General features: G+C 40.7%; 1 protein-coding gene across 1 annotated transcript; it reads right to left on the bottom strand.

Moving 5' to 3' along the window:
• On the bottom strand, window positions 1-12216 carry maptb (microtubule-associated protein tau b). Its single transcript, XM_070923228.1, has 10 exons — window positions 12156-12216; window positions 9181-10089; window positions 7556-7596; window positions 6493-6550; window positions 6307-6386; window positions 4526-4675; window positions 4088-4169; window positions 3080-3189; window positions 1001-1168; window positions 1-926 (listed from the first exon to the last, which is right to left on the bottom strand). The coding sequence occupies exons 1-10, from the start codon at window positions 12214-12216 to the stop codon at window positions 894-896; spliced, it is 1692 nt and encodes a 563-aa protein (XP_070779329.1). The 3' UTR covers window positions 1-893.
• Window positions 12217-19736: the final 7520 nt, after the last annotated feature.

The raw sequence follows: 19736 nt of genomic DNA, 5'->3' as shown, positions 1-19736 counted from the left end.
CATGGCCACACTAACTTTATTTTCAACAAACAACAGGTGAGATCCAAGAGAAACTTTATTGGTACAAAGCACTTTAACAGCTGACAAGCAGGGAGCGAGAAACAGTATGGTTTTGGCACCTGGTATCAAACTGCATTCTGGGTATTTTTTATGATGGAGGGGGTGGGGATCATCATGGGGGCCTACAGCACGTCAGCATTCAGAAACACAGAAGAGACGATGATTGGCTGAGAGAAGTGACATCAGAGAGAGAGAGACTTAATGTGATGGGAGGGATTTTATGAAGGAAATTGACAGGCTAATCAAGGAAACTCAGCATGGATTAGCATGTTCTCTGTTTTCTCTGAGACGATGTATGTCCCACATAGAGAGAGGTCCAGGAAGTGTTTAACTTAGCTCAAAGACTGAATGTACGCGATAACTGCTAACCTAGCTTAGCATAAAGACTAGCTAGCCTTATTCCATCAGAAGAGAAAAGAAACCTCCATAAACTTTCACAGGTCAGATGTTTTTTCTTTTAATGGAGCTATTCTAGCAGTTTCCCTGTTTCCAGTCTTTGTGCTAAATTAGGCTAACCACATCCTGGACACACAAAGATGAAACTGATATTCTTCTTCTCCTCTTACTGGAGAAAACAGAGAACAGGAGGGCTGCTTCATGTGTTGACTGAACACCTGGATTCTCTCACCTTCCTGGCTCGACTGTGATTGGCTGCTGAAGTGAGCGAGCATTTAATTACTTTAACTTCATAAAATCTCTCCAATCCTGTTTGTGTGATTTTAGATGAAGCTCAAGAGGAAAAAGGCAGAATGATGATTTTTGTTTTCTTTCTTCTATCAGGCAGTTTCCTTGGTAACAGGAGGGGCGGGGCTTGCAGGCACAGTGTTGTCCAATCACAGGCCTTGTTTTGCGAGGGAGGCGGACACCTGGCAGAAAGAGTACGTTTGTTAATGTGTTTGACTTTTATGTTTTTTTTGGTCTGAACAGGTAAAGCCCTTACCTGGTCGACCAGGGTGTTGAGGGGTGGAGCTTCAGCAGCATTAAGGCTTCCAGGGGAGGAAGTGTTGCTAAGGTGAGGAGGGGAGGAGTCAGGCTGAGTGACGATGTCAGCACCGTGGTCGGTTCGAGCTTTGGCGTTCTCTCTGAAGTTCAGTTTCTGACTCTCAATCTGTCAGCACAAAGAAATTGTTCATTCAATTCAAATACATAATTTAAAAAAGTGATATAAGTTACCGGCGACATATACGTATAATGATAAAAAAACAAGTATTCAAGTAGAAGTAAAAGTAGTCATACTTGAGTTAGAGTACAAAAGTATTTACTGAAAGAATGACTTGAATGACACCAACACACTACAGTCTCTTATTTGATGGATGTGACTGAAATGATGGTCTTCCTCAGGTGAAGAAGTGATGAAATGACAAGTCATCATCTGCTGCCACAGATACCCCAGGACAATATTCCCAGTCTCTATCTCTCAGGTGTGATCACTAAATATTACATTCATATTACATCTATTAAATACATTAATAAGTCAACACTTTTTATGGTTTGGTAAATAAATCATGTGCATCGACATAATAGAGCGAGTCTGTTTAAGTAAAGAGTGTCCTCAGACTTTGATCATTCCAGTATAGATGTCTCAGTTTTCATCACAGACAGCCCCCCCAACCCCACCCCGCCACACACACACACACACACACACACCCACACCCAGGTCTCTCCAGTCACATGAAGAAGTGGACAGATGAGTCTCTTATCACTCTGAACATGTCTCATCTGTTAAATACAGATGTGTTCACTTCTTCACTTCATTACATCAGTCGTGTCCACATGAAATATTGTCTTTTTCTGTTCGTGTGCATAATTTGGTCTCTACTTTTCTGTCTGTGGAGTGAGCATGACAGTTAATGCACACCTTCACACCGTTAGCTTGAACATTTACAGGAGTGCTCATTTTGAAGCATGAGAAACTGTGTGTATATATTATTCAAGTTATTAGCATTAACACAACAGACACACTGACTGCTCTCTGTCAGCTCAGCGTCCATGTCTGATGTACTGACCTCAGACCAGCATTGTTCTGCTGTTCATTTGAGTGTAAATAGTAGCTGCTACCAGCTGACCACCTGCCTCTAAACAGAAAATGCATGAATGCATAAAATAATAATAAATAAAAGTAGCGTGATGAATGCATCCAAATGTAACAGTGTAAAAGTAAAAGTACACTGCATTAAAACTACTCTGTACTACTCAAGTACATGTAACGCAGAAAATGTAACTCGTTACTACACCTCTGCATATGTAGCATTAGACTGTACAGGTGTTCCTAAGAAGGTGGACACTGAGAATATATTGTAGTACATATAAATAAAATAAATAAATAAACATGTAACTTAATAAATATATAAATAATCCAAAATATTTAAACATGGAAACATTAAGATCAGAGTATTCTGGGTAAAGAGATCTGGTGATAATGTGAACTGTTGCAGTTCACAGAGAGTTCAGGTTTGGATAGCATGTTAACGAGCATGTCAGCAGCCAATCAGCTCCTTCCAGTGCTTCATGGATGATGTTTGGGATGTACAGGAGGTCATACGTGTGGATTAATATGTAAGTTTGCTTTATATTTTGTGCCTTCAATGTAAATATGAGAGGAGTGTTGGCAGATGGCAACATGTGGCTGCGCAGACAGGAAACAGTGACCTGACACGTATTCGTCGTCTTTGTAACCTGATCTCAAACCAAAACCCCTCATGCAGATGTTTCCAGCTGCTCAGATGACCTGATGAGTGTTTTCATTGACAGAAGTGACTTGAATTAATCAGTGAATAAAAACACCAGAGTGGCATGAGTATGACATGGACATTATAGTGTTATTATAATGTGAATTAATATTATATTATCATAATGTACTTTAATATTATAGTATGAATCACGTGTCAGCGCCTCCTGCAGTACGACCTGCTCACTGTTGCAGAGGTTTTATCTGGATATTCATTTACAGGATGTTTATTATCTGTGTTGATGTGTTGCTGATATGCTAACATGTTGTTAGCATGTTGTTAGCACGTACCTTCTTCTTCCCTCCTCCCGGCACATGAGTGACGTTCTCCAGAGAACCGATTTTAGACTGAACAGCTTTAAAATCCACCTTCTCTGATTTAATCTCCAACTTCCCTCCACCTGACACACAACACACACAGGTACATTATAATATAATAACACTGTATTAACAGCAAAAAGCATGCATCAGACCAATAACAACCTACAACTAAAAACTGTACAGAAGGAGTTGAACAAGAGGCTGAGAGAAGCTGGGTGGCCAACTCTAAAATACTGTGGGACTCCATGACGTGACATGACAATCATGGGAGTCAGGCAGCATGGCTATGATGAATACAAGTACATTGAATGACAGTGTGCAGTTTGTTGGTTGGTGGCTGTAGTGGAGCTAATAGGTATATACTCAGTCTGGGCTCTAGTTCTAAGTTTGTCACTAGGTTCATCCCGGTGTGTCACCCAGAACACCACTGAAGGAAAAATCCTCCAGAGTATGAAATAAAGATGAGAGATGGTTGATATGCTGTTTACTTCGTCCCTCTGCAGTAACACATATATATATATATATATATATATATATATCCAGTAGTCAATAACAGCTGGCTGTTTGTCTCTAAAGATAAAGAATAACAAAGACACCTGAAGGATAACATATGTTTTCATTCATTTCACCCAAATACACTAATATGCATAATATTATCAAACCTAATATAAACAATAATCAGGAGTTATTATTGAATAATATGACTTCATGTCTCACTCCAATAATTATAAACAGAAGAAATCATCATGTATATTTTCCCAGCATTCCCAAACACTCATCACATGACATATTAACACTGTGTTAAGTTACTGATAATAACACTTCCTGTTATTTATGATTGGTGTTAAATCCTCCCTGACTTGACATATATTCTGATCTGAGTCAGATGAGCCAAGGGCCTCAGACTAGTCATCACCCGAGCTCCAAGTTACATCATGTCAAGTCACAGACTCTCCTGTGTGTTTGTGTGTGTGTTACCTGGTTTGTGGTGGATGTTGCTTTTGGAGCCACACTTTGATGTCACGTTACTCAGATCCAACTTCTTATGAACAACCTGAACCTGCAGACAGACAGGTACAGGGTTCAGGTTAGTATCTACCTGTGAGTCCTGATTTCGTTTATTTCGATTCTAATTTTTGAGTCAAATGTTTAAACTTGTGTGTGTGTATGTGTATTTGCATGTCTATCTTTGTGAGGACATTTTGGAAAGTGATTTTGGCTGGTGCTCACTTTGGGACAGACATTGAAAGGTCTGTTTGAAGGTTCAGACTTGGTTTTAAGGTTCCAGTTAGAGGATTAGAATCAGGTTTAGGTCAGGGTTGAGTAAGGCGTTTAGTTTTGAGGGTTAGCAGCTGGGAATGCATTATGTTAACAAGGGTCCTCACAGCTGCAGAAAGACAAACACGTGTGTGTTACCTTGCCCCCTCCAGGTGAGTGTTTGAGGTTCTCCGTGGATCCGACCTTTGACCTCACATTGCTGAGGTCAGGCATGGGGTGGGAAGGGAGGGGGGGCGTCCGTCCACGAGCAGATCCAGGAGACCTGGGGGGGGTCCGGACCACCGCTACCTGCAGGACCACGTTATCAGAACCAGTTTAACCAGTACGACAAATAAAACAAACAGAACTAGTTAAACAATTAAAACCAGTAAAAACCCCCAGAGTAAATTAAACGAGCAGAACCATCAGATGAAATCCATCCAAGACCAGTATAAACCAGTACAACATGTATAAAAATGATCCTAACCACAAGTAGAATAACTAAAATCAGCAGAACCAAAAACCAGTGAACCAACAGAAACAGGAAAATACGTCAGAACCCGTAACCATTACAGACAATTAAACACCAGTGAAATCAGTGAATGTATTCAAACTATTGTCATGGTCACAAGTTGTCATGGTGGAGAGACAGACTTGTCATTAAGACCTTATTAGCCTCTCAGAGTAGAAGAAGCTGAACATGATGGATAATCAACGATAATAATCAATGATAACTTCATAGATATATTAATCCATGTATTGATAGATGTATTAATAGGTGTAATAATAGATGTGTTAAGAAATGTATTAACAGATGACTGAAGGATATGTTCATATATTTGTTAATCCATGTATTAATAGGGGTTTTAATAGACCCGTTAATGAATGTATTCGAGGATGTGTTAATGGATAACATCCAAAACCAGAAACCGACGAAGCCTGGGCTGGCATACTACTATGAAAAGCAGTATGCAGTATGTAGTACATACTCGCCTGCTGTGTAGTACCAGGTAGAACTAATATGTGAGAGTATGTAGTAGCATCCTGTGTTTGTCGGTAGTACAAATACAGCCTGTTACTCAATCTCTGTAAAGGAGAAACACTACTGAGCATGTGCGGTGTAACGCACAACACAGGCACTAGAAAACATATTTTGTTCTTGGTTTATGGGCTCAGCGAGTGATTTTCATTGAAGTGAAGGACTCCAGTATCCATGTTGTTACAACCAGACTAGGATGGGACAACACTGCAAGGGCAACTACCTTCAGATACCAGTACAACCTGGTACTACTCAAACATTTAAACACCGGTATTACCTGGTACTACTCAAACATTTAGATACCGGTACTACCTGGTACTACTCAAACATTTAGACACCGGTATTACCTGGTACTACTCAAACATTTAGATACCGGTACAACCTGGTACTACTCAAACATTTAAACACCGGTATTACCTGGTACTACTCAAACATTTAGATAGCGTTACTACCTGGTACTACTCAAACATTTAGACACCGGTATTACCTGGTACTACTCAAACATTTAGATACCGGTACAACCTGGTACTACTCAAACATTTAAACACCGGTATTACCTGGTACTACTCAAACATTTAGATAACGGTACTACCTGGTACTACTCAAACATTTAGACACCGGTATTACCTGGTACTACTCAAACATTTAGATACCGGTACAACCTGGTACTACTCAAACATTTAAACACCGGTATTACCTGGTACTACTCAAACATTTAGATACCGGTACTACCTGGTAGTACTCAAACATTTAGATACCGGTACTACCTGGTATTACCTGGTACTACTCAAACATTTATATACCGGAACTACCTGATAACTCAGATACCAATACTACCTAGTACTACTCAGACAGACAGTCAGACAGACAGGTAAAAGGGTAGTTAGACAGGCGTTCTGACCTTCTTTACGTCTCTGTTCGGAGTGGACGATCGACTGGCAGGAGAACGACTTCCTGGACTGTTGACTCCGTCTACTGACTCTGACAGAGAGACAGTTGGAGAGACAGACAGGAAGTCAGAAAGAGAGGTTAACTGGGTCAGACTGGTTGAACTGGTGTTACTGGTTGAACTAGTGTAGTGTTGTACCTGTACTCTTGGCTGAGATCATCTTGGCTGCTCTGGCACCCCCTGCTGTCCTGGAAGCCTGAAATGCACACACACACACATTATTATTTATTATTATTTTGTTTCTGGGGACTGGGCCTCACTGATTACTGTACAAAAACACACAACTTTATTCACTGATTTTGGTGCAACTCTATCATTTTATGGAGAAAATGTTTCCTGGTTTTCCCTCTGATGTCCTCCGGCTGCTCTGCCTGAAGTCTTGGTGAGTTTCCTGATGGACAGAAAGCTTTAAAGTAACCTCTAACTTTAGCTGCCGTTAGCTAGTTAGCTCAGTTAGCCATGCAGCTTGTGGTCCTATTAGTTTAGCTGACTCTGTACGGACTGGGAGCTCAGAGCACCTGGGTAGTGTTGGTGTTTACACCACTAGCACAATTTGGACAGCAGGGAGGAGGAGGTTTTCAGGACCAGCCTCCAAGCTCCTCAGCTAGGTAACGGCAGCTACAGTTGCCAGTAGTTGCCTATCGATTACTTTAGCAACAAGTAAAGACATATGTCCATTAAGAAACTAACTTTCCTTCACAACCGAACTTTCTGTGAGACAAACTGAACAACCTCCAAACACCTGAAGAGTCATCCTGAGCAGAGCGGCCGGATAACTCAGACAGACTGAGCGGGTGGACGAGGTGTCCCTCTACTTGGCATGCTGTCGCTGCTGTGTCTGGAGCAGATGACCACATAAAGAAATCTGTGCCAAGCTGAAAGTGGAAAAAACTGTTGGAAACATGCTCAGAGCAGTCTGAAGCTTTCTGCTCGCAGGGATTACTTTTACATACATTTACCTCACTATTTGAAACGTTGGCAACGTTTAATCCAACATTGTAAAATTATATATATATGACAGAAAGTAAGGAAATAATAGGTTCTCTTTAATGTTCAATTCACCTGTTTGATTGTAATATTGAACTGTGTTGTTTTATATTGACAGGTGTTATTTAGTCCACCCTCATTGATGAACCTCCACATACATACATACAGTACATACAGTGATAGCACCTGGTGAGAGATGACATGCTGATTTTACCTTTATAGTTTCTTCAGCAGTTTCCTTCACAGCTGCTTTTTCTGAACAAAAGAAGAAACAGGAGGAAGTGACATAACAAGAAGAAGAGGAAGTGATGTAACCAGCATTACTACTATAATAATACTGTGCTGTGATTGGCTAGAACTCATTACTTCAACGCGTCCTTGTGATTGGATGCTAGCTGTGAGTGCGAGTGTAGATATGGAGAACAAAAAGTGTCACAGTTTTGTTCTCTTTTAATTGAAGTGGCTTTAATGACATGTTTAAGAGCTGAACATATTATCTAGCTAGCTTTCTTCACACATTAGCTATAGGGTGCTAGCCTTTAATACAGGGGTTAGGGTCAGGGCTACTACAATTAATAATAGTCGTGGCTTGGTGGCGAAGTGACTGACATTTGCCTGATTATACTGATAGACGCAGCAGACTAAAGTCCTTGTTTCTTATTAATGTGGGGGCAAATCTGACAAATGGCCTCAGCAGTTCTGAGCGGGGTCATTGCACAGCAGCATCCGTAGCATGAACTCATTGGGTTAGTCCAGAGAGCTCAGTCCAAACCATCAATCATCTTTTTTTATGTATTTGTATTAATTATAGAGTGATGAGAAAAGAAGCACCTGACACACAGACAGACATACACCTTTTAAATAAACCACATCCAGAACTGTTGAGTGTCTCTCACACCAACAGAAACTGCTGCTGAGACACACAAAATCTTATTGTTAGTTTTGAGCCGAGCAGATATCATATTTCATCTGGTCTTAATGACCTCATGTTGTCTGTGTTGAAGGGCTCAGGACCACGTACACAGTTACATTTTTACATTTTCTAATTGGTCTTTATTACCAAGTAAGATCTGATTAATTTACCAACTTGACACTTCTGAGGGGCAGACGTTAAGATAACAAGCACAGATAAAATAACAAATGTTGTTTCAACTGAAATGCTTTCATTTGAAATCATTTTGTCTATTTCTTATTATATAGATTCAGTGTAATATGTTCACTGAATAAAGTTTTGGTTATGAAAACATGATTTGCTGAGAAGCATATATTATTTGAGTGGTTAAACTGAGTTACATTTAAAATATATTCATATTTGTATTATCATCGTCAACGTCAGTAATGTCACTAGTGTTGCTCGCATCCAATCACAAGGACGCATTGAAGTCATAAGTGCTAGCCAATCACAGCACAGTAGGGCAGAACTTGCAAAAAAAAATTAAAATAATAATTTAATTATTATTGATGACTAAGTGATGTGTGTGTGTGTGTGTGTGTGTGTGTGTGTGTGTGTGTGTGTGTGCTGAACTGCATTGAAAAACAACATCAACAACACACAGAAACATGTCAGAGGGCAGCAAACACGAAATACAAGCAGAGGCCAAAGGTTGGGGGGGGTCGTCATCTTGTTTCCCTGACAACCATGAGGTCACGCAGAGGTCTACAGGAAGTGTTCAGTCTGTGTCACTTTCAAAACAAGACACAGAAACATGACACAGAGGAGGAGGGGGAGGAGGTGGTGAAGGAAGAGGAGAGGGAGGAGGAGGAGAAGGAGGTGGTGAAGGAAGAGGAGAGGGAGGAGGAGGAGGAGAAATAAAGAGGAGTGGTGCAGAAGCGACAGACCTTTCTTAAGAGGAGCGCTTGTTTTCTGGGGTGGAGCAACCTGTTTTTGAGAGGAGGTGCTTGCTTTCCTTACTGAGGCAGCTGCTGTGAATGGAGCTTTGGTTTTGAAGGGAGGATCTGCAGTAGAAATCAAACGTCTCTTGTCTTTGTTGACAACTCCGTTGGTCAGGGGAGCATTTGTTTTATCAGAAGGGACCACCTGGTCATCAGAGGATGGAGGGGTGGGAGGTGCTTGGTGGATGCTCAGCTGCTCCCCAGCAGGAGGCTCTGAGCTGATGGGAGCGCTTGTTTTTTTTATTTCTGGGGAAGGGTGGAGCTCTGAGGACTCCTCCTGCTCCTCCTCCTCCGTCACCTCCTCTTTCTCTCTGTCAGTTGTTTCTTCCTCCTCCTCTTCATCAGCTCCTCCTTCGTTAGGAGGAGGTGTGATGGAGGGGCAGGGAGTTTCTGCCTGAGCATCCCTCTGTTTCTTCTCCAGTTCCATCTCTCCATCGCCCTCATTTTTCTTCATCACAACTCCTTTCCTCTCCTCCATCACCTCTTCTTCCTCTTCTTCTTCTTTAGCCATTATTTCTTTCTCCTCTTTCTGTTCTCCTCGGACTTCTTCCTGCGCTTCATCAGTTCCTCCCTGCTCCTGTTGTAAAGGAGGAGTGATGGAGGAGCAAGGACTCTCTGGCTGCTCCTCTTCTTTCTTCTCCACCTCTCTCTTTTTCTCTTCATCTTCTAGCTGCTCTTCCTCTTCTTTCTTCATCATGGATCTCTGCTCTTCCTCCTCCTCATCCCTCCTCTCTGGCTGCTCCTCAGAGTTGCTCCTCATCAGGTCACCTACATCTTCTCGCTCCACCTTCACCTCCTCCTCCTCCGCTCCTCTTCCTTTTGAAAGTTTATCCAGAAAACTGACAGAGTCAAGGTCTGAGGGCGTAGGAGGAGACAGGAGGAGGAGAGAAGATGGTGAAGGAGAAAAGGAGACAATAGGAGGAGTAGAAGGAGGAGATGAGGACAAACACTGACAAACATACAAACTAAACATATTGACTGGATGTATTTTAACACTTCACCTTCAAGGTTTTTTGTTAAAGTGGTTGCTAATGGTAACAGAAGGCAGCAGAGAGACTTCCTGTTTCCATCAGCAAACTGAGGAGGTGAAGGACGATCAAGACATTGATTGTTTTCAGGATCAATTCTCTCTGAACTCATGAGTAAGGTATGAATCTGATCTCTGATCAGTTAAAAGTGTAGAACAACATCTGGTGGCTTGAGATGTTGAAAAGGTGTTGAAAGATCTGTAATCGTTCCTCCTCCTGTAATGTAACTGTCTGTCTCTGCCTGTCAGTTTCTCTCTACCTACCTGTCTGTCTGTCTGTCTGTCTGTCTCTAACTATCTGTCTAGCTGTTAGCTTATGAGGAGCTGTCAGCTTATGGATAGCTGTTATAGTAGCTGTTAGCTTATGGAGAGGTGTTAGCTTATGATAGCTGTTATAGTAGCTGTTAGCTTATGGACAGCTGTTATAGTAGCTGTTAGCTTATGGATAGCTGTTATGGTAGCTGTTAGCTTATAAAGCGCTGTTATAGTAGCTGTTAGCTTATGGACAGCTGTTATAGTAGCTGTTAGCTTATGGATAGCTGCTATGGTAGCTGTTAGCTTATGAAGCGCTGTTATAGTAGCTGTTAGCTTATGGACAGCTGTTATAGTAGCTGTTAGCTTATGGATAGCTGTTATAGTAGCTGTTAGCTTATGAAGCGCTGTTATAGTAGCTGTTAGCTTATCTATAGTTGTAACTAAACTAAAGGTTGGAAGTTCTTCTTCTGGTATTTCTGTTACCAAACAGCTTCTGATGCATCAGCACCTACTTCTGGACTGGAGGAAGACTGGCCCTGATTAGCATGTCGCAACAGAGAAATAAATATGTGACTGATTGTCAATAAAAGAGTCTGAAATGTGGATTTGATCTGAGACTCTTCAAACTGAAGTGGAGTGTTGAACTCTCAGACAGCTGAGTTCACAATAACAACAACAACGCTACCAACAACACAGGGCACACTGCATTTGTGAGATAAGAAAGATGCACATTCACTGAAGAAGTAAAGTGAAATTGTTTAAGTTCACAATTTTATATTGAGTAATAACATAGTTTGTAGTAACCACTGGTTGCAGCCTGACTGCTGTCCAAAGCCAGTAACAACCGTAAGAATCCCAATCTGAACTCGCGACCATGATCTCAGAGCTGTAATAAAGGCAGAGTGAAACACCCAGTAGTATTAATAAGTAGGCAGGTTTTGTTCCTCTCTGATTTAGTAGAAAGAATGAAGCCTCTCACGTCCCAGAGCTCTCTCCATCAGTGAATGCACTCCAAGGTTCACTCTTGTTTCTCCCTCTTCACCTTCTTTGCCTCCTCTGTCAACTGTCTCTCTTTTTCTTTTGTAGAGTTTCCACACTTACTCTGCTTCATGGGGAGAGCTACCACAGCTATCGGGGAAAACATAAGAGCTCCCTTTTTTTAAAGAACTTTATTGAAACAACAGCTCATGTAAAAGCCATGGATGTATAAAGAGAAGGTAACAGCGCTCTCCTCTTTCTGTTTTGGTGTCACTGGTTGACGCACTTCCATTCCTTTGTTTCTTTGTGCCATTATATTACAGCCATGAAGTGCTGCAGGAATGAGTCCTGGATATTAGTCAGCATTTTTACACTTCCTCGTCTCAAAGTCAATGGGTTTCTTGAATGGGTTTTTGGTTAGATGCCTAAAATAAGGTCTAACACAAGCTGAAAAAGGGCTAAAGGGCTAACAGACAGATCCACACTCTGCTCTTTAATCTCTTTGATCTGAACTCATGTTAATAATCAATCAATCAGAGACTTAAGTCCAAAAATCAACAAGAACATGACCCCCCCCCACATAGTGACCCCCCCCCCCCCCCCACACACACACACACAGTGACCCCCCATCAGTGAAACCCCCTTCCACAGTGACACCAACCTCCCATCATGTTCTGCACTTCCTGGGCGGGGCCATCTGGGGCGGAGTATCCATCCATCATCACTCCTACAGAGAAGGAGGAGAGGAGATGAGAGATGAGAAGATGTGAAGAGGAGTCAGTGAGCATGCTCAGTAGTAAATCCTCCATGATGATGATGCAGCAACAAACACAATAAATGTAATTTCTATTAAAATCTACTGTCACCTCCACCTGTCAATCATCTGCCCTGACACACGGGCACGCGCACGTTCACGTTAGTGAGTGTTTAATCTGAGCTACATTAGCCTGCAGGCTAACAGGCGGCAGCGCAGTGGCGCGCGGAGCATTGAACAGGGATGTGACAGGCGGTCACAGAGCGGAAGAATCCGGCCGCACGCGTCCGCCGCTTCTGCCGCGGCCGCCTCCAAGCCTGCAGACAGCGGAGCGTCAGAGACACATGGAGCAGAAACAGAGAGACAGAGGAGAAGACAGACAGGGAGAGAGACAGACAGAAGGACAGTAAAGACAGGCAGGCAGAGGCAGACAGAGAGAGAGAGAGACAGGTGGTGTGTGTTTCAGTGTCTTACCTCCTGGCTGCTGTCCGTCTGTCTGCTGCTCCACCCTGCTGCACTTCCACCTGCTGCCGCTGTCTGACGGGGGGCGCTCTGCTGCTGGTGCATGCTGGGAGAGGAGGCTGCTGTTGCCATGGTAACCTGCTGCCTCACCGCACTGCAACACACCCCACCAAATTCATGTCCCCACCACTTTCCAAATCAAACCTGCACCCTGGTGTAAAACGTATAGTCAGTTACATAAGTACATCTTCTAAAGTAATTAGACACTGATGCATCAGTATTAATCTGGTATAATGATACAGCACTGATAAGAACCATCCTGCTGCTGTTTTTGATACTTGAAGTATATTTTGCTGATAATACTTCTGTACTACTACTGATATAAGAATGCTGGACTTTTACTTTACTTGAGTATTTTTACATCGTAATACTGCCCATTGTACTACAGTAAAGAATCAATACTTTTGTAGCAGATGTGTATTCAGATTTTTGTCTTTTTTTAAGTGAAACTCATCTGATGTAGTACATGTGTCAGTGTCATATATGAGCCACATATATGTACAAATATAACTCGTATATTTCAAAATATAATAAAAAAAATTCATAATAGAGCGATTGATTTATATATTACATAAATATACTATCATATATATTTTATAGAAAACAATGTAAAGCCATATTTCTATAATAGTTAAGTATTTTGAGTATATAGATATATCATATTTATATGACCACGTACCAAATATGCATATTAACAAATATAAAAACAACGATAGTTTAGACTCAGCTGTCTTTAACAGAATCAGAATCAGGTAGGTGTAACGGCTGGTTTCACAGAGGAGAGGTCCCAAAAGCACGACTCAGAGTCGGGCAGGTAAAAAGTAAAACTCAGTCTTTACTGAAAACAGGCAGGGTTCGGCACACGGTTGAGCAGTTAAACAATACAGAGAATCCAGGAGGGAATAGGCAAAAGACATACAGGAGTTCAAAAAACCAGGTAGTCAAAATACAGAGAACACTAGGAAAATTGCTGGATCACTTGCACAAAGGACAAAGACAACCTGGCACAGAAGGAGGGGAGAACATAGGTTAAATACACACAGGTGAGTGACTAATGAGGACCAGATGAAACTAATCAGAGCGGGGCAGGTAATCACGAAGGCGGGAAACACACAAGTCAGGAAGTGAAGTGTCTGAAACGAGAGGAGAGGTAATGAACAGGACGAGACGTTACATTAGGTTTACACATAGAGAATTGGCTTTGGTATATTGTTGCATAACAATAAACAGCGTTCGTAGTAAATATAAAGAAAGACAAAACAAGTACTCCACAAGAAGTATAAATATAAATAGAAAATTGACAATAAGATGTGTAAAATATGTCCAGTATGTTATTTAAATGAAAGCTGTACAGTTCTGTGCAAAAGTTCACTGTCTGAAGTTTAAAGAATATTTGCAATGTGCAATTAATGATTTACTTCCTGTCACTGAATATTGTTGAGACAAATTCATTGAAAAACAAATTCCAGTTAAAATAAAACTAATAATGATGTTCTGGATCAAATCAAATGAAAGACAGAAAAAGGAGATGAAACATTGACTCATTATTTGTCCAGATGTTCAGACCGTAACAGATTTTCCAGCAGGCGGCTGCTCTGTTTAACACCATTCACACGAGGAGCACAGAGTCACTTCCTGTCACACGATCAGGTCAGAGATCAAACTAATCGTCAGGAGCCAATCGGTCTGACCTTGGTCTCCATAGAAACGGCCCGGAGTCGAGACGCTCAGGCGGAGATTGGACCCGACGTCCCGTTAACCAGAGGCAGCCCGGTTACCATGGAGACCAGACAGACAGGTGGAGGACAAGAAGTGCAATAAAGTGCAGGTCAGAGTGCGGTCACAGACACACAGAGAAGAAGACCACACAGAATGACAGAAAGTCATAATCATGTTCCTGTCTGAGCAGAAACCTTGTTTTTGTTTTATTTAGTTTTGTATGACTTTTAATTTGACATGAAACTGGACAGATTGTTTGAATGAAGTTTGTTAAATTTGTCTCTAAATTTTTATACAATTATTATGCAATTATATTATATTGTACAATCATAGATTCTACTACACTATACGGTGTCACTTTACTGTTTGTTTTCTCTGTAAATTTGACTGAAATTGCTCTTGTATAGTTATCGTTATAGTCTTTAGACAACTAGATTTTCAGATGAGGCCCTGAGTAGAAGTTACATTGAAGCAGTTACAGTGTATCAGTTATAGTGTAGCAGTTACAGTGAAGCAGTTACAGTGTAGCAGTTATAATGTAACAGTTACAGTGTAGCAGCTACAGTGCAGCAGTTACAGTGTAGCTGTGACAGTGTATAAGTTATAGTGTAGCAGTTACAGTGTAGCAGCTAAAGTGCAGCAGCTACAGTGCAGCAGTCATACTGTAGCAGTTACAGTGTATCAGTTATAGTGTAGCAGTTACTGTGTATCAGTTATACTGTAGCAGTTACTGTGCAGCAGTTACAGTGTAGCAGTTACAGGGTATCAGTTATAGTGTAGCACTTACTGTGTAGCAGCTACAGTGCAGCAGTTACAGTGTAGCTGTTACAGTGTATCAGTTATAGTGTAGCAGTTACAGTGTATCAGTTATAGTGTAGCAGTTACTTTGTAGCAGCTAAAGTGCAGCAGTTACAGTGTAGCAGCTACAGTGCAGCAGTTATACTGTAGCAGTTACAGTGTATCAGTTATAGTGTAGCAGTTACAGTGTACCAGAATCAGAATCAGAAATACTTTATTGATCCCCGGGGGGAAATTGTACAGTACCAGTGCTCCCATTCAAGCATAGAAAGCAGTATAAAGGTAGAAATAAAAGTATGTACAAAATATAAAAATAAGAAATAGAAAATAAAAATATACACATTTACAATGAAAAAATAAAAGTAAAAAGGTATACAACAGCAGTGTATATGTTTGTCTATATATATATGTATGTATTGCACATTTAAGAATAAGTAAGTAATAATGAGGTAGTATATGTAGAGGCAGGTCCAGATTTCCAGTGTGTTTCTCCTGAGTGTCTGACACTCAGAGGGAGGAGTTGAACAGTTTGATGGCCACAGGCAGGAATGATTTCCTGTGGCACTCAGTTGTACATTTGGGAGGAATGAGTCTCCCACTGAAGGTGCTCTTGTGCCTGACCAGTACGTCATGGAGAGGATGTGAGACATTGTCCAAGATGACCCCGCAGCTTGGACAGCATCCTCCTCTCTGACACCACTGTCAGAGAGTCCAGCTCCACCCCCACAACGTCACTGGCCTTGCGGATCAGTTTATTTTTGAGTCTGTTGGAGTCTGCCACCCTCAGCCTGCTGCCCCAGCATGCAACAGCATAGAGGATAGCACTGGCCACCACAGACTCATAGAACATCCTCAGCATAGTCCGGCAGATGTTGAAGGACCTCAGCCGCCTCAGAAAATAGAGACGGCTCTGGCCCTTCCTGTAGAGGGCATTAGTGTTCTTTACCCAGTCCAGTTTCTGGTCAATGTCAACTCCCAGGTACTTATAATCCTCTACAATGTCCACACTGACCCCCTGGATAGAAACAGGGGTCATTGGCACCTTGGTCCTCCTCAGATCCACAGTCAGCTCCTTTGTCTTTGTCACATTGAGCTGCAGGTGGTTCTGCTCGCACCATGTGACAAAGTTGTCCACAACAGCCCTGTACTCCTCATCACCCTTACATACATACAACTATTGCTGAGTCATCAGAAACCTTCTGAAGATGGCAGGTCTCTGTGCAGTAGCTGAAGTCCGTGGTGTAGATGCTGAAGAGGAAGGGAGAGAGGACAGTCCCCTGCTGGGCCCCGGTGTTGCTGACCACTCTGTCTGACACACAGTGTTGTAAGCGCACATACTGTGGTCTGCCAGTCAGGTAGTTGACAATCCAGGATACGAGGGGGGCATCCACCTGCATCTCCGTCAGCTTCTCTGTGTCTGTATCAGTTACAGTGTAGCAGTTACTGTGTATCCGTTACAGTGTGATCAGAGCTCACTAGGACACAACTGGTTAATGAGATGATGACAGTAAAACACAAGCATTCAGGAGCACAGAGGATAAATACAAATAATAAAGACATTAAATCGGGTCATAGAAGCACGTGGGTCTTCTGAACATAAACTAGACATAACTATTAAAATATTTAAGGACGGAACGTATTTCATCTTTTGTGTTGATGGCCCCACAGTTTCATGTTGATCACAAACTGTTTATTTTTAGTGAAGAAAAACAACATTTATCCTGTTGATGAATTCATTTATTAGATATCAGACATCAGTTGATACAGAAGGTCACAGCTAAATGTAAAATATCCAAGTGAACTCGATTTAAACTCCACTCAGCCTTTCATTAAACATTATTCTATTCAAATGTCTGGTGGACAAACCAAGCGCTGCTCGTGTCACTGAAATATCTCAGATTATACATTTGATTTGAAATATTATAAATTCAGTATTTAAAAAAACATTTTTAAATCAGATATTTATTATTACATAATTATCCAGATATTTATCCAGCTAATAATGCCACTCACTGGCTTAATTAATATTTACACACACATGCAAGCACGCACGCACGCACGCACGCACGCACACACACACACAGACACACACACACACTCACACATTCAGGCACAATAATAAAGATGAGTTCAGGAAAAAGGAGGACAAGGAACAGTTTGTGTTTCATCCTGAGTGTTTCCCTCTCTACATAGACCTATAAGTACTAACTATACTATGGTTACTATGGTTACTGTTATTACCACTGGTTTCTATCTATCAGGGCCAACCCTCTATGACGCCCTAAACTGGCCCTTTTTATTGAAAGTAACAGCAATTACAATTTATGATAAATATATATTTTAAATATACCTGTTCTGTACAGCGTCCATCATGGAAAGTGCAAATATTAAAAGTACAAAAACATGTCAACAACATATTAAAGATAAAGTCCCAGAGTTTGTCATGATGCTTACAAATCACATTTTATGTAGCTCAGCATGAATTTATTATTCGCGATGTTTGTTTTCATTTCTTAGAATCAAAAAACAATTTGTTATAATTTCAGATTTTGTTATAGTTTCCATAGACTTTGGAATATTCTGCAAAATTGTTAAATTTCCAGACTGCATCATAATCTCAAAATGTGTTTAGCGCCCCCTGATTTGGCTGTAATCTTTACTGGGTATAATCCCCAAAATTATTATAGTCCTGGTACAATTTGTTATAATCTGTGAGTTTGTTATAATCGGTTTGTCATAATCTGTGTGTTATAATCTGAGTTTGTTATAATATGAGTTTGTTATAATCTGTGAATTTGTTATGATCTGAGTGTGTTATAATCTGTGAGTTTGCTATAATCTGAGTTTGTTATAATTTGAGTTTGTTATAATCTGAGAGTTTGCTATGAGTTTGTTATAATTTGAGTTTGTTATAATCTGTTTGTTATATTCTGTGAGTTTTTTATAATTTGAGTTTGTTATAATCTGAGAGTTTGCTATAATATGAGTTTGGTATAATTTGAGTTTGTTATAATCTGAGAGTTTGCTATGAGTTTGTTATAATTTGAGTTTGTTATAATCTGTTTGTTATATTCTGTGAGTTTGTTATAATTTGAGTTTGTTACAATCTGAGTTTGCTATGAGTTTGTTATAATCTGTGAGTTTGTTATCAATTGAGTTTGTTATAATCTGAGTTTGTTATATTCTTTATTTGTTATTTATCTTATTTTTATTCTTATTTTACCTTTTATATTCTACTTATTTGTTATAGAAACAATAGCACCTTCAGACCACAGCAAATTCCTTGTAATGTATGTTACTTGGCAATAAACAGTTTCTGATTCTGATTCTGTTTGTTATAATTTGAGTTTGTTATAATCTGAGTTTGCTATAATATGAGTTTGTTATAATCTGTGAGTTTGTTATCAATTGAGTTTGTTATAATCTGTGAGTTTGTTATAATCTGAGTTTGTTATATTCTGTGAGTTTGTTATAATCTGAGTTTGTTATATTCTGTGAGTTTGTTATAATCTGTGAGTTTGTTATAGTGCCCCCTGAAGTACAGTTGGCGTTTGTTTTTTAGTGAACCAGAACAAAACCAGTGAGTTTATCTTGAAATACTAAAATCAGAGGAACCCAATGAGACTTCACATTTTGAGTTTGTTAGAGCGCCCCCCTGTGGAAGCTCAGCTCTCTGGATTTTGTAACACACATGTGAGGCCTTTCATTTCCACACTCTGCAACTAAACTCTCAAGTTCCGTTGGTTTACTTCTGATATGAGTTGGTTAGTTACAGTAACTGGAAGAGAAGTGAAGAGGACGGATGACGTATTTTAGTGTAAATCCAGTCTCTTGTTGTTGTCGTGTTGAAGAATATTTCAAAAAGAAAAATTTCCCATAAATTCTAACCCAAGTCTTTTAAAGTTTCTTTTTTCTGAGATGCTCTGATCGGTGCTGAACGACTTCATCCAGAGTTCTGCTGCAGCTGAAGACTCGACTGTCTCTTTGAGATAATTACTACCATCTTGTGTGTGTGAGTGTGTGTGTGTGTGTGTGTGTGTGTTGTTAGCTCTGTTAAATAGGAGAAAGCTGGTGTTCAATATTACAATATAGACACTTATAGCTCATCAGTAACACACTTATCAATGAATAAATAAACTTTTGATTATAGAACATGAACACACACCAGCTGCCTGATGTCACACATGTTGTCTGTGACCCTGTGGAAGCAGCTGATTGGTCAAGTCCAGTAACTGGTCAGTACATGAAGATGGGCGGGGCCATACAGAGTCCTGACTGACAGATCTCTCCCTAACCCTGTCTCATGGGCTCCACACTCCTCTGATCAACTGGCTGGTTGAATTAGGTCCCAACGCAGAATAAAGCCTCTGATTGGCTGACTGGAATTACATCACTGATTGTAGTTGGATGAGTTCAGGTCCAACAGAGACTCAGTCTGTCTGTCAGAGG

Source organism: Enoplosus armatus, chromosome 17 (genome assembly GCF_043641665.1).
Source record: "Enoplosus armatus isolate fEnoArm2 chromosome 17, fEnoArm2.hap1, whole genome shotgun sequence".
NCBI lineage: Eukaryota > Metazoa > Chordata > Actinopteri > Centrarchiformes > Enoplosidae > Enoplosus > Enoplosus armatus.
Note: the sequence above shows the minus strand (reverse complement) of the source record. Positions and strands in the feature narration are given on the sequence as shown.